Genomic DNA, 27,050 nt, shown 5'->3' on the forward strand with positions numbered 1-27,050 from the left:
TACATAAGAAATATACATACAAGCAATCTTTTACAGCAATCACAATCATCTGCATGAATTAGTTTTGAAATTACACTCCAGAGAAATTACACCAATTATTACAAATGCACATTGTAAGAGAATAGACAAGTTAAGTATAACTTCTGCTCTCTCAAATATTTAAAACAAGGCTGAGCTTCTTTATCTGTTGGCTTTGTTTTGGCAGCATCAGTGAAATGTATTAATAATATAAGGTAAGTAAGTATGATGATGACAGAGAGGTTTACCTTCTTACTAGGGTACGGGTTACTTCTGTAAGAGATATAAACACACACACACACACACACGCACACACACACACACACGCACACACACGCACACACGCACACACGCACGCACGCACGCACATGCCCGTTAGGGATGGAGGGAGAGGGAGGGATAGGAAGGGGAGGAGGAGAAGAAGTGAGTGAAGGAGGTAGCTTGGTAGGTAAATAGGGAGGGAGGGAGAAGACAGGAGGAATAGGAAGTGGGGAGAGAGAATTACTTTTTCTTCAACTACCAAAGTGGAGTGGGAAAAGGGATAGAACTAGAGACCAACCAATTGACCTTTCCAACGTTTCCTCCTGCATTAAAAAGTCACTTTCTTCTCTCTGTACTCTTCTGCAGTTCTGTTCTGGGGTGAAAGGAGAAAAAGTAATAGAGGGAAGAACTAGGGAATCAATATTTTCCTCTAAAATCTAAATAAAGGCAATAGAATTTCAGGCTCATCCCTAGCACATACATGAAAGTATAGAAGTTTTCTCAAAAATAGCTGTATAAAGATTTTCTATAAGGCAGATACCTATGGAGAATTAAAAAATACATCTTAAATAAAGTTGAAATCTAGAGGATTCTGCTAAACTTTGGTTTAGTTTTACCAATGATAAGTGCCTGCGACACTGCCCTCAAACATTAGAGTAATGGGAAGATTAATTTCTGCCACATAGATGAATCCATTAGCTTTCACTTGAGATGGGGTCTAAATACCGTGAGTTGGGCCTCTCTTTCAGAGTGTACTATTTGCCCCTTCCCAATCATTAATGCACCTTTTCTCCTAGACTTTACAAGATATACATAAGATGAGCTGAAAGTAGACACTGGAAATTCTTCCTATATTTCCCTGGCCCTTTGTCTATTTTGGGGGATGGGGTGGGTAGGTCTGACCTAGAATTTCAGTTTTAAATTATTTGACAGACTGGAATGTTGGTAGAAGCCTTAGGATTCTTCCATGTTTTTATACTTTGATCTTCACAGTTAGGTCCTTATACACAATGACAAGTTATATGTATCTTTAGAGAGGAACAAATGTTTTCTAATAATGACATCTAAGTTCAGATGAGTGTCCTTGCAGTACTCCAATAAAAACACATCCCTTCACCCAGATCAGTTTGACCTTTGTGGAAATGCATTTATTTCCACTACAACTATTAAGTGTATATTTGTTCCTCTCAAAATGGATGATTTTGTTTTCTTAAATGTCTCCATTCTCCCTGGTCTCAGGAATCACTTGGATGGCATGGCTCCATTGTGTCGAGAGCGTGATCTTTCCAGAGTGGGCCGTCTGTTATCTGTAAGACAAAGAGAAGAAGAAGGGAAAAAATGGTGAGCTTTAGATCCTGACTATTGCACAGTGTCAGGTCGAGAGAGGTTTTCAAACAGTCTTGAAACATCACTTCAAATGAATATGGAAATAAGCTGCAAAGAGCCCGGATCTGAGGCGTTTACACAGCAGCTGCCAGACTGAGTTCAAGAGTTCTGCAATCAGCAATAAATGATTTTTCTTGGTAAGCAGAGGCAGATTGACAAAAGAAATGGAAGAATTCTCTCAAGCACAGACCCCTTGGAGATAAGCAGGTGACAACAAAATTCCTTGGGAAAGATGTTAAATTGAAAAGATCTATGGACAGTACCTTTTGTTGAAAAGCTCTCCAATTCCCCATGAGTTTTCAATTTGTATGCTGGTTACCTCTAAAGGACACCAGTGTGTGCAGGGTGGAGGGGAAAAAAAGAGAGTTTTTATTTTTAAACAATGATTGCAATATATAGCAATCAAAGCAGCTACTGAGTTTGCCTGATTGTATGATGTAAACAAATTCAATACATTATATAGTCATTACGGGAATGAATAATGAATGGGACCTATTCTTGGTCCCATTCCCCCTACCCATCACAGGAAGAATAATCACTGTAGAGATGACTGTTGGCGCAAAGCGTGGAAAGCAAAGTTTAAAAGCATTGAAAGTTGCTGAAAATAGTTTTAGCTCTAACAAGGAAAAGGCTTCCAGCTCTGTGCTGTGATGATCACTACTATATTATTATCACCTCTGTTTTATGCTCAGCTTAAATGCAATTGATGTGGCTGAAAATCTCTTTCTGGCAAAAGCATAATATACTTAGATTCTCTATTTAGAATGAGACTGGTCCCCAGAAATAATGACAACCACCAGCACTTACATAAATGCTAACACTTTACACTAGTTAATTTGCTAATTCACACAACATCCCCGGGAGGTAAGCCCATTTCATTCCATCCTATTATCTCTGCTTTAGTGATGAAGGTTACATAGCAAATCAATGGTATGATGGGAGATTATAATGCAAAGTTAATGCCTAAATGTCAGGCCTGCTTTGTTCAGAAGTAGATGTTGGAGCCTCCTAAGCTGCTATTCATTTCCTCCTTCAGATGATGATGGCCCACTAGTATATCCTGTCTCTCCCAGGGGAGACTGGACTGAGAAGTGCTGAGGTTTTGTCATGATGCCTTTCTAGGTTGCGCTATCATCTCTTGACCAATTCCAGTAGTTTGTGGTCGATACTCAGCAAAACTTTCTTGCATCCATGACCTTGACCTCATTAACATCACCTTGTGAGTGCACTACACAAAGTAGACAAAAGCTGAAAGCATTCTCAACGCTTCAGAATGCAATATTATTGCAGAAAGGTGAGAAATTAAGAGGCTTTCTGTACTTGGAGATACAGCTGAGTGATGGATTATTTGGGTATCCTCTTGAAGATACCATTAAAAAATCCATTATTTAATTTGTGATATGGATCACAATTCAGCTAAAAATGTGAAGATAACATTCCTGGATAAAGGGCTTATTACTAAGATGGCCCAGGTTTGCATACAGATTAGTTTGGGACTTCTTAGAGAACATTTAAAACTTAAGGGACAATCAAACTCTTCCCATTGCATTGTAAGCATTAAAACTTCAGCGTTATTCTCAGACTCTAGAATGGAGAATGATGGCGGCATCCCCACAGGGTTGTGCCATCTCTGAGAAAGAAGCTGGTACAATGGGGAACTAACAAGCTAAAGTCAACAGCTATCTCTCTGTGCTTCCCTCCAGGAATTCCTCTGGTACTCCATAACATCACAAAACACCGACTTTGATCCCCTCCAAAACTGCAGCCTCACTGTCTTAAATGGCAGGATGTGAGGATTTATATCAATTTGCAACTTACTGGTGGCATTTGGTTTGAGAACATGCCTTTTTTTTTTTTTTTTTTTCGAAGAAAACTGACTAAAGGACATTAAAGCTTTTGGAAAGGGGCATAAAAATTGGTTCAGGACCGAAACCCATCTTTATGGCAGACAGAAAAAGTGAACCATTTTAGACTTTATTTGCTGTCCCTTTGACCCCCCCCCCCTTAGGGACTTATAAGGTTCCCAACTTAATAAGATAATTACATGAAGAAGCATTTCTGTAAAGGTCACCTCTTATAGTTTTGAAATGTCTACCTACAACCTTTTTTATTATCAAAAAGCCATTAGAAACAATGGAAACAATTGCTGATCTAAATATTTAAAATTAATTTCCAGTTATTTATATTTATGTTCAATATAATTTTGCATAAAATGTATATTTGTACCATGAACTTCTATGGATTAAGCCATAAGTGGAATTCGACGGATCTCATAATGTACATACCCACCCCGACTCCCACACACTCATACATACTTCTGTATTTTCATATGCATACATAGATTTTCCATATATACTCATATTCTAATGGCTAATAATATAGTGATGGCAATTCCTCACTACTCTCATGCTCAAAAGTGACTTCATCTTTGTACAAGAGATTGAAATACCACCGAATGGATTATTTGCAACACAACTTTTATATTTATGGTATTCAATACTACCATAAATCAGCATCACATTTATAGGAACAAATGTTAAATATTATTGCTGTCAGAGGTAACAGACTAATTGAAGTGATTGCAAGATTGATGGCAGTTTTTTGGAAAAAGGTGGAGGAAGTGTGTGGTGTGCTATATGATTTGAGGGCTTGATAAGACCTTGCAGAATCAAGTTCTTTTCCAAGTCTACCAGAATTTGGTAAGCAAACATAAGTTGATTCTCCTTATTCGTGAGAAGCTTGTCATTATGTTTCAGGTCTATACCGAAATTCTTATGTGTAGGGGAGGAGATTCTGGTACAACTATAGAGGTTGAAATCATTAGAGTGGTATTGAAGAGAAGGCTATACTTTTTTGAAGATGAATGTGATGGAAGCAGATAGATGGTCTTTAGAAAACCTTTCATATCTTTCATCAAATTAGAACTTAAGCATGTCTTGGTTTTAACATGGTTCTGTACCTTCTATCAGGTTACCCAGTTCAAACCAATGGCAAGGCTGTCCTTCTCATAAGAAGATCCATGCCTTCTCTATGCACAAAGGCATGTGGCATCCATCTCTTGTTGAGTATTTTAATAAATGGATTAAAATGCGACGGTACCTGTGTTGAATCCACTCTTATAATCATTTATCTATCGATGATGTAAATAACACATAAATATAGAAAATACACAAATGTCATTATGTTTTAGGTTTATACCTAAACTTACATAATTAATTTTGTTGTTACAGTAAATGTCAAGTAACATAACCAAAGACTAAATACAGATGAGACACAGCCTAAAACAAAAAGGACGTAAGTCAGATTAGAAGTTTCAGTTCTGCAGTATGCAACCTGGGGGTGTACAGGCAATACCCTAATAAAGTGTGTCACAAAGGCCGTATCTTGCATGCTATGAGATAGTCAAATTGAGACTAAAACTATGATTACTTCTTCCTCTCATAGTGTGGTCTCCCTCTGTTGTTCTCTAAAGAATAATGTCTTTAAAAAATACTGAGCTCAAACTACAATGTAATGTTCTATCCTCTTCTTATAGAAGTTATCTGTTATTAAATGGCTAGAGTATAATACTGAAAACATGATTTCAATGTCCATATATTCATTTTCTTATGCAAATAAATACTTTACTAGTCATTTCTCTCCTAAACAATATTTAAACTCTTCCCAATAATTTGCTGTAATAACAATGTAGAAATGGCCATCCTTATATTCCATCCATATGTATGCTAGAGTTATATCCATATGTATGCCACAGTTATATCCATATGTATGTCTTGCATAGGACAGGCATTACTAAGGTATGCAGGAATAACCCCAAATGGTATTAGAGGATATTTGCATTAACTTAAATCTCATTGGCAGTACATGAATTTCTCTGTCTTATCTCTTTGGGTAGTAATCTTTTAAAATGTGCTAATATAAAAAGTGAAAAATGACATATGATTCATTCCTTTTGTATTTTTCCAAATACTAGTGAGGTGGAACTTCCCATATATTACCATCTATTTTTCTTCGTTTGCATGCTGGCTTTGTCCTTTGGCTGTTTGTGGTACTGTTTGATTTTTTACAAGATAGATTTAAAATAGAAACAGACTGAAATATATGTGAGATGTATTTTACTTAGTCTGTTGTTTGCCTATTGTAGATTTTTAGGCCTGTAATTTTTTTTTACTATTTTTATGAAACTAAATACACAAACATTTATATTTTTATATGTTCTTTCACTCTCAGCCTTCTCTAATAGGCACTTGTCTAAAAGACATGTAGCTAATATCCAGACATTTGATAAGCCTACAATCTTAACTCTTCATGGTCTTTAAAGTTTAATTCATTCACATTTAATTATTAAAATTATTTTCAATTCATTTTGTTTCACAATCCCAAATAAACTGCTTTCTTGTTTTATTTTTTTTCTTTCAAAGGACATGTGTTGTTCTATCACAATTTGTTTGATCATCAATTGCTATACTATTCATGATGTCTCTTTTATCATATATTAAGAAATACCAAAGTTTCTATTATTTTGACATTAGCATTATTCTGAATTTTTATATAAATGCCTTTCCATTTCATTACTTGAGCCACATAATTATTTTTCTTTCATTACTATTGTTGTTATTACACTCATCATTTGGCAAACATATTCTTCCTATGTAGCCCCAGGCCAGTCTGGAATTATAATCCCTGGCTTCTGTCTCTTCGGTTCTAGGATTATGGATATGAGCTCTATGATACGTTTTACTGCCTGCTGCAGCCTCCATCATTTATATTTTCATTTTAAACATAGGTTTGGGTTGGTGTGCCTCAGTGGTAGAACACTTTACTGGCATATGCAAAGCTCTGAGTTTAATTCCTCAAAACGTATATACATACAAACAAATATTTCTGGGGTACATTTCAGCAGTGGACCTATAATCATGATAAAGCAACTCAAAAGTAATAGAACTTGGTAAACAAAGCCAGTGAATCCCAAGCTTACTCTAGTGACAACACAGGATCCAAGTGTGACTGTGACTGTACTGATGGTAGTGCACCTGCATGTCTGTGTATGTACATATGTGTATGGTTTTTGGGATGGAACACCGGGCCTCATGTATGCTAGGCAAGTTCTTTACCACTGACATGTGATATATCCTTGACCCTTTTAATAATGCTTTTAGGAATTTTGGGGCTTCTCATTTTCTTGAAAACTTAACAGGGTCCTTTCCTCTGATCAGTTTTTCTGGTAGCTTGGCCCCCTTTCTTTGGGAAATAGGGCAGAGTCCAGACGTATCCAAAAGGGCATCCTCAATTATACCCATAGAGTGTTGCTGCTTTGGCTCTGTGAAAAGTGTGAGTAAGTGCAATGTTATATTACACATTGATAATGCCTAGTGCTTCCAGTTTGAAACCTCATGGTGTCACATTTTGTAGTATGTTTCAAATTGTGGCTTCTACCAGATCTCAGTTATCATACTGTATTGACCTGCTTTACTCCAGTGGAATTCTCTACATAGGATGCTATGTAAAAATGCATGTGAAGGAGCCAGTCAATTACCTCTTCACTCAACAATCAGAGTTCTAGCCCTACCTACTCTAATTTCAATGGTAGTACAGTGGTTTTAAAACTAGAAATAGGCCAAACTGTGTAATCCATATTTTTCATGACATGCAAATAAATCCAGGCAAAGAAAACGGAAACCTAGATTACTGTGGTAGTTCAGGTTGGCAGAAGAGTGGAAAGTTATTTTAACGATGATGGTAATAGAAAGCAATAATGTTCGAAGAGTTCAGAGGCTACTGTGACTACAGACACACAACTCCCATTAACTATAATTGGAGTTAAACACATGTAATGATAACAAAATAGACCCCTGAAAGCCTTTCCAATTGGAAAATAAGCAAATGCATTCTGAGAAACAGCATGCTTTGTGTGGAAAATACAGTATTCTAATTGAGATGCACAAATTATTTTCACATTGATATTGCAGAGTATGATGTTGGTAGTTTTTCTATGTTTAGGGATATAGATCTGCTAGAGGTAACATCTGTAAAAAGAATGTCTTTCCTTTTCTTAATGCTCAGCATTCGTTATGTTATTAAAGGAAAAGTCTCAATAGTTGCAATGGATTTATTAATTCAGGAGCTTGTTATCAGCATGAAACTCTGCTGTGCTAGGGGAAAAACAAATTATATTTTATAAAACTGCAGTACTGAGATTAAATCACTTTTCTCTATTTCAGTTCCTTCTTATCCTCTCTGCCAGGTAGTAACTCTACTCTCTATCTCTATTATGAACTTCATATTTTACAAACTACCAAGTCTTATAGCAATATAAGGGTATATTATCAAACAAACCCAATTATAGGAACTTTAGGAAGATAGAAATACCTGATAAAAGGAAAATCATGCAGTACAATAATATTACTTTAAGGCATTAAAAACTTAATCCATATTAAGCTACAAATGTATGATCTATATGATTCTTACTTTCATCTATCACAAACATGGTACTTTTATAACATGCACAATCAACTTGTCAGTATTTTAAATGGCTGCCATTTACCTAATTGATAATTAGGGTATTTCAAAGTATCTTAGGAAAATGTGTTGCAGATAAAAGAAAAATCAGTATACTATTCAGTATTTCAACTGCCACTGACCTTGTTATTGATTATCTTTGGACTCTATGTCACAGCTAGTGAATAGATTTTTTAAAAAATATATATCTTTGGATTTTTACATTAGTCATGCATTCTATTTGCTTCTCTCCTAGAGAACAGAAATAGGGCCCAAATCAAATTTTCTCTCTGTGAGGATGAAAGTCTAAAGAAGACATCTGCATATCTAGAAAATATGGAAAACACTAACACTTAAAATAAGAATATTAGAACTTAATGGGAAAAGTTTTGGAAAAAATCCTTGAAGTGAAACTCATGTAGCATAAATAGTGGACATCATTCAAAATGTAACAGCTATTCGGGGTGTTTACCATAGTGGCTTATATGCAGCAGTTTCTTTAAAAATGTTAATGAAGGCATCATCCAATCACTAGCCATGCATCAGGCACTGATGCTCGCTTGAATTCACCTTCAGCTATGCTGCTTACATAGAGGGCACACATCCTTGCCATGAATACAAGAAAAGACTTCTGTCCTTCAATCTAGCTACAGACTGTTACTCCATAATCTATCCACCAGGTACATAACAGGAAACTTCACACATTACTAGGGTGGGAAGGATAATTGCACCAAGAACAATAGCAGTAAATTAATTATGTTTTTCTTTTAGCATCTACTTCATTTTAAGTGCGGTGCAGGCTTCAGTTGGACCATTCACTTATGTAAATTTTCCTATTGGGAGGGACAAAAAGAAAATGAATAAATCAGAATAACTAAGACATCTTAACTTTTTCCCTTAAGGAAAAGAATAAAATGACAAAAGGAAAGGAACTGTTTGTATTTGTAGCTGTAAGGACTCAGATACAATGGTAGCTATTTGCGCAAGGAAGTGATTTTAATTTAAATTCTGTTTCTTAGAAACAATTTTGATGTATTACACAGAAGGCAGCAGTTCTACCTGTGGTGGGGTCAGCAGAAATGAGGCTTTCTGAAGTCGTCTAGAGAGATTGTTGAAGCCTTCCTAGCAGAATCAAGAGTGACAGTACAAGGGATGATCAAGGTGAAGATTACAGTGACCTGGGCCAGAGTGCTCTGCAGGGTGAGAGACTGAGTAACCACTGGGTTCGGTACTGAATAAACTAGCTGCTAAAACGCACTGGGGCTCCAGGGGTTTATTACTATCACCTGTCATATGTGTGACTTTTTGCTTCATGGGTGGCGTAGATCCCTATGAGTAAGAATACGTGCCATCAGCCATTTCTATAACTTTGATCATATGATGGACAGTGCTCTGTCATTCTCACTTGCAGGTGTTTGTGATCTGCCTGAGCTTCATTGCTGATATGCTGACCTAGAATATATTCGCCTGTCATTTGATTTTGTTTCTGAATCACTTAAGGCTACATATCTAGTCTTTTTGTTTTTGACATATGCAAGCTATCTTTTTGGTTTGGACTCCTGTTTTCTAGCTGATGGTGGAGGTTTCATAGGACGCAGCCCAACTCTGTAGCTTAAGTAGGCCCTGTGTGGTAGGTGGGCAGAGGAGTAATACCCTGGGTTTCTGTATTAAGGTAGAAATACCAGTCCTTCCTCTTACACAATGTGACTATCTCCCAAAAGACCATGTAACAGTAACATAGCCATGCCTATGATTTTGAGAAGATGCTTAACCTACAGTTTACAATGCAAAAGTCTATGAACAGGTGTTCACATCAATTATGATCCCCATGCTAGCCTGTGCTTAATTACTTAACCAGTTGTGTGGACAAAGGCAACCTGTGTGGTTAATATTACAGACAGTTTAGCAGCTGCTAGTGCCATTGTTTTTACAATATAAACTGTCCCTTAAGGTAAAAGCCAGTCAGCAGTTGTTTTAAGTATGAAGAGTTATGAGAGTTAGCACACAGGTTCTCAATTTCATATTTACAAATGACAGAAAATCCTTTATAATTTTAGTGTCTAATGCAACCCATGTACAACCTGAGCACCAGGTCAAGACTTTAAGTTAACAAATATGGCTACTAACAGCTAGCTTCTTTTGGAAGAGCTCTCAGTGAATTATTTTAAGTCTACTAGAACATCATCTGATCAAGAACAGGTAAAAACACAAAAGGCTGTTTGTTCAGATGCTCTTTAAGACCCTGTTTATAGTCAGTGTAGCTTGTAGGTCATCATGAGATTCAATGTAGTACGCAACTTACATATAGTGGGTTACAGTACAGGCAGCCTAAATTATCATATAGATGCATAATGCTACTTTTTTAAGTGAGAAAGTTATCAAAAAATATGTCATACTTCTCTGAATGAAAACATACAATCTATAACACTAAAAAGTTTTGGAAAAGACATGTACAAAGAAAATCAGCAATAATCCCTAAATAGTGGGATCATGATTTTTCTTTTAGACTTTGGAGGGAGCTGCATGCCCAGGCAACATTTTTCATTTGTATATTTTCCATAATATATGATATTACATATTTGCCACAGATAATTTATTAAATTAGAGGTAAAACCTAGATAGGAAGTTAAATTCTAACTTTAGCTACAAATCACATACTGCTTTGCTTAAAGGCTTCAGCATACTCTCTGATAGAAAATACAAATTTTAGCGGCGAAACAAATTTGTTTTCACACAATTGTCAATTATAAATATACATCACATATCTTAGATTCTATCTTGTAAAATTTTAATTTTTAAATGGTGACTCACCAAAAAACTATCTCCACAAAGATTGCAAAAGCTTTAAGAGATGGGCGGTATACCCTAATGCTAGCTATAGGCAGCTTTATCTCCCTGATAAAATCACAGGAGGTGTCAAAAAGAAATGACTAATCCAAATAACAAAGACTCATTAGTTGGAGGTTGGGGAATCCTGCTGAAGAAGGGGACAAAGGACTGTAGTTGTCAGAGGGATTAAGGATACAACAACAGCAACAACAAAACCCACCAGAATCAACTAACCTGAGGCTAGAGGGGTTCACAGAGACTGAACCGAGAATCAGGGAGCTTGCTTGGGTCTGCCCTAGGTATTCTGCACATATGCTATAGTTGTGTAGCTTGGTCTTCTTGTGGGACTCCTAACAGTGGGAGCAGGAGATGTCTCTAACTCTTTCCCATGTTTCAGGACCTCTTCTACTGGGTTGCCTGGTCCAGTCTTGACATGAGGGGAGGTGCCGAACCTCATTGCAACTTGATGTGCCCTATTTGGTTGCTATCCATGAAAGAACTATCTTTTCTGAAGGGAAATGGAGGAGGAGGAGATCTGGGGGAGAGACTGGGAGAGGAAACTGTGGTCAGACAGTAATATATGAGAGAAGAATAAATTAAGAAAATTAAAAATCAGTTAAAAATTTTTGATACAATTAAAGACAAAAATCAAAAAACAAAAAACAAAAAACAAACAAACAAACAAAAAAAACAACAACAAAAAAAACCAAATAGAAAAGAATCTTTCCATAAATGGTAAATGACACCAATCCATTTTCAGGAAGGTATCCTGTTGTGATAGCTAACTTTGTTTACCAACTTGATACATATGGTAAGAGGAAAGAGAAGTTGTCTTTAATTGGCCTATATGGATGTCTGTGGGGCATGTTATAGCTATTTAATTGATGGAGGGGAACCTGGTACACTGTGGGAAGTACCATCCCTAGGCAGCAGAGCCTGCACTATATAAAGAAAGCAAGCCAGTAAGCAGCATTTTTCCATGATTTCTGCTTCAGGCTGTTGCCTTGCTGAAGTTACTGCTCATACTTTTCTTAGTGCTAGACTATAACATGTAAGATGAAATAAGCCCTTTCCTCTCCTAAGTTGTTTCTGGTCATAGTGTTTTATCATAGCTACAGGGAGCAAACTAGACAACCTGTGAAGTACAGGTGAAGTTGCCAAGGAGAAACAGCATTATTCTCTTATAAACCACTTGTATTGGTAGGATAATGGAGTAGGCAAAGCTAAAAGATGCATTCTGTTATTTTCAAAAGTATTAGTGCATATACAAACACAATTTTCTAATAAGAACCCCTCACACTTAAGTAAAACAAAGAGCTTTATTATTACCCAATTTCCTCATCTTCAAAACGGAGATAATGAATACTTATACTATAGGGGTTATGAGGACAGAGCAGATAAATTCATACCTGCTCCACATTGATATTTTAATAGATGTGAAGTGCATGCATGTACACATGTGCTGTGAGTGAATACATACAAACATATTTACACAGGGATGCTCACATGCACACATCAATCAACAACAGTCAAATGAGAAACCATCTCTGCTTAGAATGGCTATTCACAGCTAAGTGTCACAGATAGGTCAAACACTCAGGGCATGACCATATGAGTCTATATTTTTGTTCTTCTGTTCCTTTATTAATATTCCTCTTTGCCACAATGGAAATAATAATTAATATTATCTATCTACTTAACAGTATATTTATAATGAGTAACTAATGGAAATGAACCATGATAGTACCTGATGTAGAATAAAAGCTTAGTGTCTCTAATACATGCCATTGCAAGAGTTAAATTCCAAGGATTTCAGCAGACAGATTTTACACATTTTAAAGTCTAGACAGCCTAATTATACCCTATGACAATTTTAGCCACTTTTGGGATGAGAAAGGTTGCAAACAGATGTTTATAAGAGTCTTTTTTTTACCTTAACCCATCCACACAAAGACTTAATAAAGATCTAGCAAGAAATCAGAATTTACCAAAGTTCTGACATTTTATTTATTTCACAAGTTATGATAGACTAGGGTATTTTTATGCCCTTGGGAAGCAATGGAAATCTTTTATAACTATTTATTTATTTATTTATTTATTTATTTATTTATTTATTTTTATTGTCATCCAATGTGAATAGAAATGTTGTCAGACTGCTTTCTACTACTTGTCTCATTTAGGATTCCAGTTGTCTTGACAGATTTGTCCCTAAGGGTAAAAAGAGATTATTTCTAGAGATTCCAGCTTGGCTTGAATGATGCATCTAGGAGAAACTGGTCACTCATTTGCCCACCACTTTTGGGAGAACAGTTTTGCTAGGCAACCTTTTGACCTTTAATTTGCTTTTCAGAGTAGTCTAGTCACTAGAAAAAGGATGGTGGAGGGTCTTGCTTTTATAAGCAGAGTTTGTTCCCATGTGGCATATATCTCTTGCTGTACAACAAGCATATGAATGGCTATGTGTCTTGCATTGTGCTACTAATTTAGAGTGCTGAATGTGACAATGTCTTCTCTGGTAGCTATGATATAGTGTTTGAAGACATTGGTTAAAAAATTAGTCTTGACAGGAAGATAGGGGCAGGCAAGCTGGAGGAGCACTGCTGTCCAGACTGCGAGAGGATCTGAACAGACAGAGTCAAACAGCAACCTGCACACAAATCCTGTGGGAGGGAGAGCTAGACCTTCAGAGGGGCAGACACCCCTGGGAAACCAGAGGAGACTACTCTCTGCTCACATTTCTGACTCTAGAAGAAAACACCTTGCAACATCAGGGCCCCCTGGCGCATAGGGACCCAAAGTAGGGGCAGGCCCTTCTGTTTACTGCCCACAAGGAGAGCTGAAACCCAGCCCCTTCTAGGGCAACTTCAAGCTCGAGACCAGAGGGGTAGACCAGCTTTTCTGCTCCAAGTGGCGTGCCTAGTGGTTTCAGGACTCACACACAGGAACAGCTGAAAGCCAGTGGACAGGAACGACTACACGCCTAAAAGAAGAACACTCTGTTCCCATAACTGCATGAAAGAGAACAGGAAAATAGGTCTACAGCACCCCTGACACACAGGCCCATAGGAAGGTCAAGCCACTGTCAGAAATAGCAGAAGAAGGTAACACCAGAGACAACCTGATGGCTGGAGAGCAAGCACAGGAACCCAAGCAACAGAAACCAAGACTACATGGCATCATCAGAGCCCAATTCTCCCATGAAAGCAAACAGTGAATATCCAAACACACCAGAAAATCAAGATCTTCATTTAAAATCTCATTTGATCATGATGTTGGAGGACTTTAAGAAAGACATAAAGAACTCCTCTAGAGAAATGCAGGTAACACACAAGTAAACAAGTAGGAGCCCTTAGAGAGGAAAAACAAAAATCCCTGAAAGAATTACAGGAAAACACAATCAAACAGGTGAAGGAATTGAAAATGGAAATAGGAAGAATAAAGAGAGCACAAAGGGAGACAATCCTGGATATAGAAAACCAAAGGAAGAGACAAAGAGCCTTAGATACAAGCATCACCAATAGAATACAGGAGATAGAAAAGAGAATTTCAGGAGCAGAAGATTCCACAGAAATCATCGACACAACTGTCAAAGATAATGCAAAACAGAAAAAGCTACTGGCCCAAAACATACAGGCAATCCAGGACATAATGAGAAGATCAACCTAAGGATAATAGGTATAGAAGAGAGTTAAGACTCCCAAATCAAAGGACCAGTAAATATCTTCAACAAAATCATAGAAGAAAACTTCCCTAACCTAAAGAAAGAGAAGCCCATAAACATACAAGAAGCCTACAGAACTCCAAATAGATTGGACCAGAAAAGAAACACCTCCCGACACATAATAGTCAAAACACCAAATGCACAAAATAAAGAACGAATATTAAAAGCAGTAAGGGAAAAAGGTCAAGTAACATATAAAGGCAGACCTATCAGACTTCTCACCAGAAACTATGAATGCCATAAGATCTGGAACAGATGTCATACCGACCCTAAGGGAACACAGATGCCAGGCCAGGTTACTGAATCCAGCAAAACTCTCAATTAACCTAGATGGAGAAACCAAGATATTCCATAACAAAACCAAATTTACACAATATCTTTCTACAAATCCAGCCCTACAAAGGATAATAAATGGTAAAGCCCAACAAAGGAGGCAAGTTACAATCTAAAAAAAGCAAGAAACTAATGGTTTTGCAACAAAACAAAGAGAAGACAAGCACACAAACATAAACTCACCACCAAATAGGAAGATAACAGAAAGCAACAATCACTATCCATTAATATTTCTCAACATCAATGTACTCAATTCCCCAATAAAAGACACAGATTAACAACTGGATACGTACTGAGGACCCAGCACTCTGTTGCCTACAGGAAACACACCTCAGAGACAAAGACAGGCACTACCTCAGAGTGAAAGGCTGGAAAACAGCTTTCCAAGCAAATGGTCTGAAGAAGCAAGCTGGAGTAGCCATTCTAATATCGATTAAAATCGATTTTCAACCAAAAGTCATCAAAAAAGATAAGGAAGGATACTTCATATTCATCAAAGGAAAAATCCACCAAGATGAACTCTCAATCCTAAATATCTATGCCCCAAATACAAGGGCACCTACATACGTAAAAGAAACCTTACTAAACCTCAAAGCACACATTGTACCTCACACAATAATAGTAGGAGATTCCAATACCGCACTCTCATCAATGGACAGATCATGGAAACAGAAATTAAACAGAGACAAAGACAGACTAACAGAAGTCATGAACCAAATGGACTTAACAGATACTTATGGAACATTCTATCCTAAATCAAAAGGATATACCTTCTTCTCACCACGTCATGGTACTTTCTCCAAAATTGACCATAAAATCAGGCACAAAACAGGCCTCAACACAAAAGAAAGATAGAAATAATCCCATGCATCCTATCAGACCACCACGGGTTAAAGCTGGACTTCAATAACAATAAGGAAAGAACGCCCACCTATATATGGAAGTTGAACAATGCTCTACTCAATGATAACCTGGCCAAGGAAGAAATAAAAAAAAAATGAAAGACTTCTTAGAATTTAATGAAAATGAAGGTACAACATACCCAAACTTATGGGACACAATGAAAGCTGTGCTAAGAGGAAAACTCATAGCTCTGAGTGCTTGCAGAAAGAAACAGGAGAGAGCACATATCAGCAGCTTGACAGTACACCTAAAAGCTCTAGAACAAAAAGAAGCAAATACACCCAGGAGGAGTAGAAGCAGGAAATAATCAAACTCAGAGCTGAAATCAACCAAGTAGAAACAAAAAGGACTATAGAAAGAATCAACAGAACCAAAACTTGTTCATTGAGAGAATCAACATGATAGATAAACCCTTAGCCAGACTAACTAGAGGACACAGAGTATGTGTCCAAATTAACAAAATCAGAAGTGAAAAGGGAGACATAACAACAGAATCAGAGGAAATTAAAAAAGTCATCTGATCTTACTAAAAAGCCTATATTCAACAAAACTTGAAAATCTGCAGGAAATGGACAATTTCCTGACAGATACCAGGAACTGAAGTTAAATCAGGAACAGATAAACCATTTAATTGACCCCATAACTCCAAAGAAATAGAATCAGTCATTAAAAGGTCTCCCAACCAAAGTTGCCCAGGCCCAGATGAGTTCAGTGCAGAATTCTATCAGACCTTCATAGAAGACCTCATACCAATACTATCCAAACTATTCCACAAAATTGAAACAGAGGGAGCACTACTGAATTTGTTCTATGAAGTCACAATTACTCTTATCCCTAAACCACACAAAGACCCAACAAAGAAAAAGAACTTCAGACGAATTTCCTTTATGAATATCGACGCAAAATACTCAACAAAATTCTGGCAAACCAAATCCAACAGCACATCAAAACAATCATCCACCATGATCAAGTAGGCTTCATTCCAGGCATGCAGGGATGGTTTAATATACGGAAAACCATCAACGTGATCCATTATATAAACAAACTGAAAGAAGAAAACCACATGATCATTTCATTAGATGCTGAGAAAGCATTTGACAAAATTCAACACCCCTTCATGATAAAAGTCCTGGAAAGAATAGGAATTCAAGGCCCAAACCTAAACATAGTAAAAGCCATATATAGTTGGTAACATTAAAGTAAATGGAGAGAAACTTGAAGCAATCCCACTAAAATCAGGGACTAGACAAGGCTGCCCACTCTCTCTTTATTTATTCAATATAGTTCTCAAGTCCTAGCCAGAGCAATCAGACAATAAAAGGAGATCAAAGGGTTACAGATTGGAAAGGAAGACACCAAAATATCATTATTTACAGATGATAGGATACTATATTTATGTGATCCCAAAAGTTCCACCAGAGAACTACTAAACCCTTCACCTTCAGCACCTTTCAGCAAAGTGGTTGGGTATAAAATTAACTCAAATAAATGAGTAGCTTTCCCTCTACACAAAAGAGAAACAAGTTGAGAAAGAAATTAGGGAAACGGACACCCCAATTATATTAGTCCCAAGTAATATTAAATACCGATGTGACTTTGATCAAGCAAGGAAAGATTTGAAGGATAAGAACTTCAAGCCTCTGAAGAAAGAAATTGAAGAAGATCTCAGAAGATGGAAAGATTCCCATGCTCATGGATTGACAGGATTAATATACTAAAAATGGACATTTTACCAAAAGTGGTCTACAGATTCAATGCAATCCCCATCAAAATTCCAATCCAATTCTTCAGAGAGTTAGACAGAACAATTTGCAAATTCATCTGCAATAACAAAAAACCCAGGATAGCTAAAACTATCCTCAACAACAAAAGGACTTCCGGAGGAATCACTATCCCTGAATACAAGTAGTGTTACATAACAATAGTGAAAAAAAAAACTGTATGGTATTGGTACAGAGACAGGCAGATAGAACAGTGGAATAGAACTGATGACCCAAAAATGAACCCTCATACCTATGATCACTTGATTTTTGACAAAGGAACCAAAACCATCCAATGGAAAAAAGATAGCATTTTCAGCAAATGGTGCTGGTTCAACTGGAGGTCAGCATGTAGAGGAATGCAGATCGATCCATGCTTATCAACCTGTACAAAGCTTAAGTCCAAGTGGATCAAGGACCTCTACATCAAACCAGATACACTCGAACTACTAGAAGAAAAACTTGGGAAGCATCTCGAACACATGGGCACTGGACAAAATTTCCTGAACAAAACACCAATGGCTTATGCTCTAAGATCAAGAATCAACAAATGGGATCTCATAAAACTGCAAAGCTTCTGTAAGGCAAAGGACACTCTTGTTAGGACAAAACAGCAACCAACAGATTGGGAAAAGATCTTTACCAATCCTACAAAGAAGCAAAGAAGTACAGGCCAACAGGAACCCGATGTAGATCTCTCCTGAGAGACACAGCCAGAATACAACAAATACATAGGCGAATGCCATCATTAAACCACTGAACTGAGAACAGGACCCCCGTTGAAGGAATCAGAGAAAGGACTGAAAGAGCTTGAAGGGGCTTGAGATCCCATATAAACAACAATGCCAAGCAACCAGAGCTTCCAGGGACTAAGCCACTACCTAAAGACTATACATGGACTGACCCTGGACTCTGACCTCATAGGTAGCATTGAATATCCTAGTAAGATCACCAGTGGAAGGGGAAGCCCTGGGTCCTGCTAAGACTGAACTCCCAGTGAACATGATTGTTGGGGAGGGCAGCAATGGGGAGGATGGGGAGGGGAACACCCATAAAGAAGGGGAGGGGAGGCTAGGGGATGTTGGCCCAGAAACCGGCAAAGGGAATAACACTCGAAATGTATATAAGAAATACTCAAGTTAATAAAATAAATAAATAAAAATAAAAATGAAAAAAAGAAGTTTGACTAAAATTAAAAAAAAAAGAAATGTAAGGAAGAAATACCCAGTTTAATAAAGATGGGAAAAAATTAGTCTCATGGAGATGTGTTAAGGTTTCTTCTCTACATTGCTATATAGTTAGTAATGAGTCAAGTTGATAACTCAAAGACTATACTGTATCTAGATACTAAAACGAAGGGTCTGCCTGAAGGTATTTTCACTCAATTGGGGTATGTGTACAAAGGTAGTAAAATCTAGTGACCATACATATGCCTAATGGCTAATTTCTAAAATATATAAATAACTCAAGAAGACAGACACCAACAAACCAAGAAGCCCACTTAAAATGGGTACAGAGCTAAACATAGAATTCTCAACATATGAATCAAATCTGAAGTGACGGCTCATGCTGGTGAGGATGTAGAGCAAGGGGAACACACCTCTCTTGCTAGTGGGAGTGCATACTTGTTCAACTACTCTGGAAATCAATCTGGCAGTTTCTCAGAAAATCGGGAATAGTTTTGCCTGAAGACCCAGCTATGCCATTCCTAGGCAAATACCTAAAAGATGTGGTATGACTCTACCATATCAAAAGGACACATGCTTCACTATGTTCATAGCAGCCTTATTCACAATAGCCAGAAACTGGAAACAACCCAGGAGTCCCTCGACCAAAGTATGGATACAGAAAAAGTGGTTTATTTACACAATGAAATACTACTCAGCTATTAAAAATAAGGGTATCATGAATTTTGCAGGCAAATGGATGGAACTAGAAAATATCCTGAGTGAGGTAGTCTAGGTCCAAAAGGACATGCATGGTATGTACTCACTAATGAGTGTATATACTCCACAGACCCAAAGAAGCTAAACAAGAAGGAAGCCCCAAGCAGTGATACTTGAATCGCACTTAGAAGGGGAAATAAAATAGTCATAAGAGGCAGAGGAAAGAAGAGAACTGGGTTGGAGATGGCATGGGGAGGGGAGTAGGGAAAGATCAGGATTAGGAGTGGGGAGAGACAAAAAAGAGGGCCAGAGGGCCAGAAGGCCAGGAGTGTGAATGGAAATTGGCTGCTGGCAAGGGTGGGGGGCAGAAGGCATCTCCAGAAATTTTGTTTCCTTAGTCATCAGGAAAATGCATATTAAAATAACTTTTGACCCAAAATTTGTTCAGTCTTCAAAAAATATGGGGACAAAGGTGGATCAGAGCAAGAGGGAATGGTCAACCAAAACCTAGCCCAACTTGAGACCCATCCCATGGGGCAAGCACCAATTCTATTGTGATAGTATTAATGACACCATTAATGATACTCCCCTATGCTTCCAGACAGGAGCCTAGCAGATCCCTTCTGAGATCCTCTACCCAGCAGCTGACTAAAATAGCCACAGACACTCACAGGCAAATATTGGACAGAGCTACAGGCCTCTTATGAATGAATAGGGGAAGGATTGAATGCCTCAGAGGGGATAGGAACTTCACAGGAAGACCAACAGTGTCAAGTAACTGGGGCACTTTAAGCTCTCAGTGTCTGAATGACCAACCAAAGAACATGCATGGGCTGGACCTAGGCCTCCTGTCTTCATCTTCATGTGGGTCCTGAAAAACTGGGGTGGGTGCTATTCCTTAAGCTGTTTCCTCTCTGTGGAATTCATTCCCATAATCGGGCTCTCTTGTCTGGCCTCAGTGGGAGAGGATATGGCTAGCCATGCAGAGATATACTAGGGTGGGAGTATCTGGGGGAGGGGGTAATCCATCATCCAGAAGAGAAGGGGAGAGGGATGTGGGAGGGGAAGACCAGGAAGGGGGCAGCAGTCAAGATGTAAAATGGATAAGTAAATAAATAGGAAAAAATCCTTAAAGACTTAAAATCCAGTGACAAAAAGGCCCAGATTAGGATCTACTCTTCAGGAACATGGAAAAGGAACACAGGAGAGTGGCACTTCTGAAAAGTCTTTCAAGAGCAGGTAATATTGTAAATGACTGACAAAGGCTAAGGCTGAATTGACTATGACAAGATGTATAATCTAAGGGGTGACATTGTATTGAGGAAAAAAGACAAGATCTACAAGACAGCCAGTAGTGATTAAAAAAACAAACCAAAACAGAGTATGGCCAGATGACGACTGCATCTTATGTGACACCTTTAAGGCTCTTGAATTTCAGATATGAAATAGGGAGTAGATTGCAACAATTTGAGGATCATGTGGTAAATTAATTTAAGAGAAGACAAATAAGCATTAGGAATTAATTAGACATGCTGGATAGAGAAATAAATGGTAACCTGAAATTTCCTAGTTTTATACATGTGTGGGAATGGTGGTTCCACAAACTAAGATAAGACTTGCATCAGGAGGAATTGCTTTCAAGGAAAAGGTGATAAGTTCAGTTTGGTATTTGTCCAGCTGGAGATGCCTTCAAAATATTTGGGCAAAGGTGACCAGCAGGCCACTAAGTACTGTAAAACTTAAATTCAGGATAGAGCTTGACCAGAGTTAAGAGCAATTTGAGAGATTCATTGGATGAGTGGTAAATGAAGCCGTCACACAGGAAAGTATACAGACTAAGATTCATGGCTTGCTGATCGGATTCTGGGAATTACTGATATTTAAGAGAAGAGCTCAAGAAGAGCTCCTTGAACAATGTAGACAGTCAATATTCAGAGAGGCACAGAAAGTAAGCACGTGCTACACAAAGCAAGGGAGCAGATTCTGAAAAATGGAATAAGCAATAACATCATATACTATAGAAAGATGCAGTAAAATAAAGACAGAAACCTCTCAGATTTAGAAATATGGAGGTCATTAGAGACCTTAATGAGAGCAATTTCAATGAAATAAGGTGAGCAGAAGCCAGACTGGAGAAAGTTGGAGAACAAGCGGAAGCAATGGATATAACTTACACTTGTATTTTTCATGACCAGGAAAGAGGTGATATTTTCTAAAAGCAAAATCAGTTACTTCAGGTCATTGTGCCTGACATGTCCAACACCATTTCCAGCTGAAATTGGCAAATATAAAATCTTAGAGAAAACAGCACTGAACAGCCTCTTTCCATACCAGCTGCCATTGATAGGACTATGGTGGACATCTGATCCCTAGAAGCAGTTGATTCATGAGTCTCCATGTCCCTGGGCTGTCTTGTCTTGCCTCAGTGGGAGAGGATGTCCTTAGTCCTACAGAGACGTACTAGGATGGGCGGGCAGGGGGTGGGAGGTAACACATGACAAGGTGTGTGATAACAAGCTAATGCTTAATCAGGTAGCAAGGCCATTCAACAAAAATGAAAGGGATGAAAATATGCCCAAAGAAGTGAAGTTTATTTTGTTTCTTAAGGTACCCAGACTGATTTTCTTTTGTAAAAGAGCCCAATGTGAAAAAACCCCTAATAATATTAGAAATTCCCAGTCTTATAGTTAATGTTATTAAAGCTAGTTAGTAAAGCCCTTATGACATCATTTTCTAAAGTAGAATGTATTTAAAATTTGTGTTTTTATTTATAAAGTATAGTAAAAACTATCAGCATCATTTTATAAGTAACTAAGTGAATTGAAAATACCAAGGCTCATAACATACATTTGCTTGTTTTTGCATTGCCAAAGGCCAAGTAGCAACTTGATGCACTGTACTAATGAAGGTTTCACAAGATCTCAAAGACAGAGTTTTCACAGGTGATTACCCCAGGGTGTGGTACCATTTCACCTAATAGTGTAGGCAAATGGTGCAAGAAAGCATGTGAACTAGCAGTCAGTACCATGATCAGGATAGGGATGAATGTATTATGAGACTGAAATAATCATTGTGGATTGACATACAACTGTTTACTAGTTATGAACTGAGTGAAAAATACACATTGAACATTTTTTTCTGTTTCTGATGCAAATAAAAACAGATTAGCTAGCCATGCAGATTTCAGTACTAATCTAGTCTCCACATGAATAGTGCAATTTTACAAAGTTATCAACTAGATACCCTATTTAAACCACAATTTGAAAGTTGTTCTCTTTACAGTTTCCTTTCAGTAATGGACTCTGGTGATCTGGAATTCTAACAGAAAGCCTTGAATTTACAAAGTGGGAATCCATCCAGCCTAATTATAGTATACAGATTTTCTGTATACACATGAGGTGAAAGTATATAACGAGGTCAGAAGCCACATCTTTCTACTATTAAGCCTAGCATCTAAAGACCATAAAGAGAATGTTGTCTTTATTTTTATCCATTTTAAATCTTGTTAACTATGAGAGAAGGAGTTCACATTTATTTTTGTATCTTTCATCACTGAAATAATGATATACTAGAAATGATTTTAGGTCAATTATTGTGATCACCAAAGGTTTCTATTTTTAACTACAATGATCCCACAATATCTTTTATTACTCTTAAAATCTGGGAAATAGTGGTCTGGCCATATTAATCAGTACAGTGAGGTTTCTCGCCCTTCAACTCATCTGCCAACTTGCCTTTGAGAGCAGTGTTCTCAAAGAGACAGTACTCCCCAGCTCAAAAGGCCACAGTGGATTTGAAATAAGACTAACGTGCTCAACCCTAATTTGAAGTGGTTAAAAAAAAAAAAAAAGAGAGACAAAACTGCAAAGGAAATTGTTACGAGTTAACTTTCAGAAGGACTTCAGAGGGCTTACAGATTAAAATTCACTGCAAGATAAAACACCGGAGGATAAAAGTGAACAGATTCACACTAAAGGAAGTAGCTCCAGGAGATTAAGATATATGTATGATGTATTTGGCTCTAAATTCTGTGGCAGCAAAAATGTCAAGGGGAAATTAGTACGTTTGCATTTTGTGGATTTGTTTGTCCACAAATCCCATGCCACCCAATCTGATTCTTCACCAGCCTTGGACTGTCTCCACTGAATCTACCTAGGTTGGCTTCATAACTATTTTAGAAAAATGGCTAGCTATTCATCTGTTAGATTTTTATGTATATGCTCTGCAGTTTCCTCCCTTCTATTAAAATCTATTCATCCTTCAAAATCCAAATAGAATATCATCTCCTTGAACTTTTAGCCTTCATTTATCTTCCTTTCCTCTTAACTCTAAAGCACAAATATACCATGGACCCTACAACTCAGCTTTACTTTACAGGCAGCTTCATACTCTTCACTATCATTTTGTGTACTATCTTTATGAGAAGACAGCACTGGCATGAGCCAACCTACATCTCTACTACCTCCCTCTCAATACAAACTGGGCATGAATTAAATGCATATTGATTCTTTTTCTGAGTAATACGTTTACGATCATTTATAGATATATAAATTTTCTACTTGTTTCTATATACCCATATTTGTGTGGGACAGTAAATAGCTTACAAATGTTGTATTTTCTTTTTTCTTTTTTTTTTTTTATTAACTTGAGTATTTCTTATATACATTTCGAGTGTTATTCCTTTCCGGTTTCGGGCAAACATCCCCTAATCCCTCCCCCTCCCCTTTTATATGGATGTTCCTCCCATCCTCCCCCCCTGCCGCCCTCCCCCAACAATCTAGTTCACTGGGGGTTCAGTCTTAGGGACCCAGGGCTTCCCCTTCCACTGGTGCTCTTACTAGGATATTCATTGCTACCTGTGGTCAGAGTCCAGGGTCAGTCCATGTATAGTCTTTGGGTAGTGGCTTAGTCCCTGGAAGCTCTGGTTGGTTGGCATTATTGTTCATATGGGGTCTCAAGCCCCTTCAGCTCTTCCAGTTCTTTCTCTGATTCCTTCAACGGGGGTCCTATTCTCAGTTCAGTGGTTTGCTGCTGGCATTCGCCTCTGTATTTGCTGTATTCTGGCTGTGTCTCTCAGGAGAGATCTACATCCGGCTCCTGTCGGTCTGCACTTCTTTGCTTCATCCATCTTGTCTAATTGGGTGGCTGTATATGTATGGGCCACATGTGGGGCAGGCTCTGAATGGGTGTTCCTTCAGTCTCTGTTTTAATCTTTGCCTCTCTCTTCCCTGCCAAGGGTATTCTTGTTCTCCTTTTAAAGAAGGAGTGAAGCATTCACAAATGTTATATTTTCTATATAGACTTTTACCATGTGTCTAATTGTAAGCTGGTTCTAGAGATAGCTTTTGTGTTGTGTCAGGAGACAAGAGGATAATTTGTATGGTTAAGTTCTGAAGCAGTGCATAAAATTTTGGGCCCAGACTGTTCCATTGTTGACTACATAAAAAGAGACACTGAATTGAAGTGGAAGAGACTTCCTTCCACTTCTGACCAATCACATTACATTCTCATTCTGAGATGCTCGATTTTATCTTATTTGGAGCACTAGTCACAAGGAACCGTAACCACAAACATAAAAATCTCAAGATCAAGGCCAAATTTATAGACACTTTGTCTAACAGTGTCAGGATTATTGAACTACATTTGTAAAGATGCTTCAGTAGCAAGCATTTTCTTATGGATTAGAAAACTATAAGTGATCTAGGAAAAACCTATTCCTATAAGTATAAAATATAAAGTAGAAGAAAATTTCATATATGATATAATTTACCAAAATACCAAAATGTAGGGTATTTTCTACAATGACTGTATTTACAAATAGGCTTATCTTGAATCCATATCATACTCCTAAAGTAAATAGTAAATAAATATTAATATTCTTTTATTTTTCACTTTCCTTGACCTTGCTGTAGCTCATGAAACTGTTAACAATGACTGCTGCCACATAACTCCTTTCTTTCAGCTTGTATTTTATTATTGCTCTTTCCTATTCAAACTAGCCCTTTGATCAATCTATGGTTTTAAAGTACTGTTCTTTTATCCTTCACTGTGTATAAATGATCTTGAGGGTTTTATTCTTTGTCCTTTCCTGTATTATGCGATGTATGTTCATGAGCTACTTTTCATGGGTATATCCATCTATGTGAAAAACTTCAACTATTCTTCCTCCTGCACTGTAATGGTCCTAAATTCTGTATTTCCTAGGCTCTATGTTATAGCTTTAATCACTTTTCAATATTTCTCCAGATTGTACCAAAGCTATCTCTAGCATTCAATATTCAAATTAGACTTATTTCCTCTTTTCTGTTTGATTTTCTCTTTCTCATGTTTCCTTGCTTTGAATATTTGGGCCATGTCATTTGCTGCATTGTTTCTCTTTAAATTCTGTTTTTGACTACTGAACTCCTTATTCTTATATTTAAGAGTTCAATGACTTGACTTTGAGAAGATTGTACCTTTCCTGAGGTAGACAAGATAAATGAAGGTATTAGCCCAAGCTTGGTGGAACACAACTGTAACCTGAGTAGGAAAAGGCATAAAGGCAGGATTATCAGGACATCTAGTCTAGCCTTGGGTATATAGTAAGCTCAAAGCTAGATGTAGCGACATAGAAGAGTTAAGGCCAGTTTAGCCTGAATAGTGAGATCTCGTTTCAAAATAAAAATTAAATCGACATTGCCTGTAAACCTTATTAATTTATATCATCATGACAAAGGAAAAGTTGGAAGTAAACATACGTTAAGACAGTAACATTTATGAATGAAGGAAAGAATCCATTCAATGTTTTTACTCATAAAACCACTAGGAACTAATAGACAGCCCTAGATTGGGTCCTTTCCTAATACTTTCTGAGGAAGCATGGCTAGGTTCATACCTTGATCTCAGTTTTCCAGCATTCAGAACTATGAAACGGTACCTTTTCCTTAACTATCTATGACACTTTGTTTGTGGGACGTTGTTATAGTACTCCCGGAAATTTCATATAGCTATCACACACCAAGGAACAAAGTAAATTAATACACAAATAAATAATCCCAAATGTCTTTCTCTAGTTACTCAGCAAATCACTTACTTGTAATTACTGAATCATTTTCTTTTTGAGACAAAGTATTATATAGCCTAAATAGGCCTTGAAGTCATACTTTGCCAACCGGAGCCTCCTAAGTGCTACAAGTATATATCATTCCTAGCTCTTGACATATTCTTGGATGTGTTTTCTCATTATAATGTCCATAAAACTATTCCATGACAGTTTTTTTTAAGTCTCCTATTACCTACACATCTTTTTTAAAATAAAAATTAAATTATCATCATTATTTTTATTGTGTGTATATATACAAAAGCATGTGCCACAGCTCACACCTAGAGGTTAGAGGACAATATTCAGGGTTGGTTCACTTTTTGTAATGTTCCAGTTGTCCCACTTGTCTGAGAAGTCTTTTTACTTGCTGAGTC

The 27,050-nt window shown here is 37.4% G+C and overlaps 1 protein-coding gene across 1 annotated transcript in view; it reads right to left on the reverse strand.

Annotated features, from left to right (window-relative positions):
* Positions 1-416: 416 nt before the first annotated feature.
* Positions 417-27,050, reverse strand: part of LOC116888027 (protein diaphanous homolog 2-like) — a 178,116-nt gene continuing 151,482 nt past the window's right edge. The window contains exon 4 of the mRNA XM_032889436.1: positions 417-1,586. Within this exon, the coding sequence (XP_032745327.1) occupies positions 1,522-1,586 (65 nt within the window). The 3' untranslated portion in view covers positions 417-1,521. The remainder of the gene's footprint in view (positions 1,587-27,050) is intronic.

Source organism: Rattus rattus, chromosome X (assembly GCF_011064425.1).
Source record: "Rattus rattus isolate New Zealand chromosome X, Rrattus_CSIRO_v1, whole genome shotgun sequence".
NCBI classification, from domain to species: Eukaryota; Metazoa; Chordata; class Mammalia; order Rodentia; family Muridae; genus Rattus; species Rattus rattus.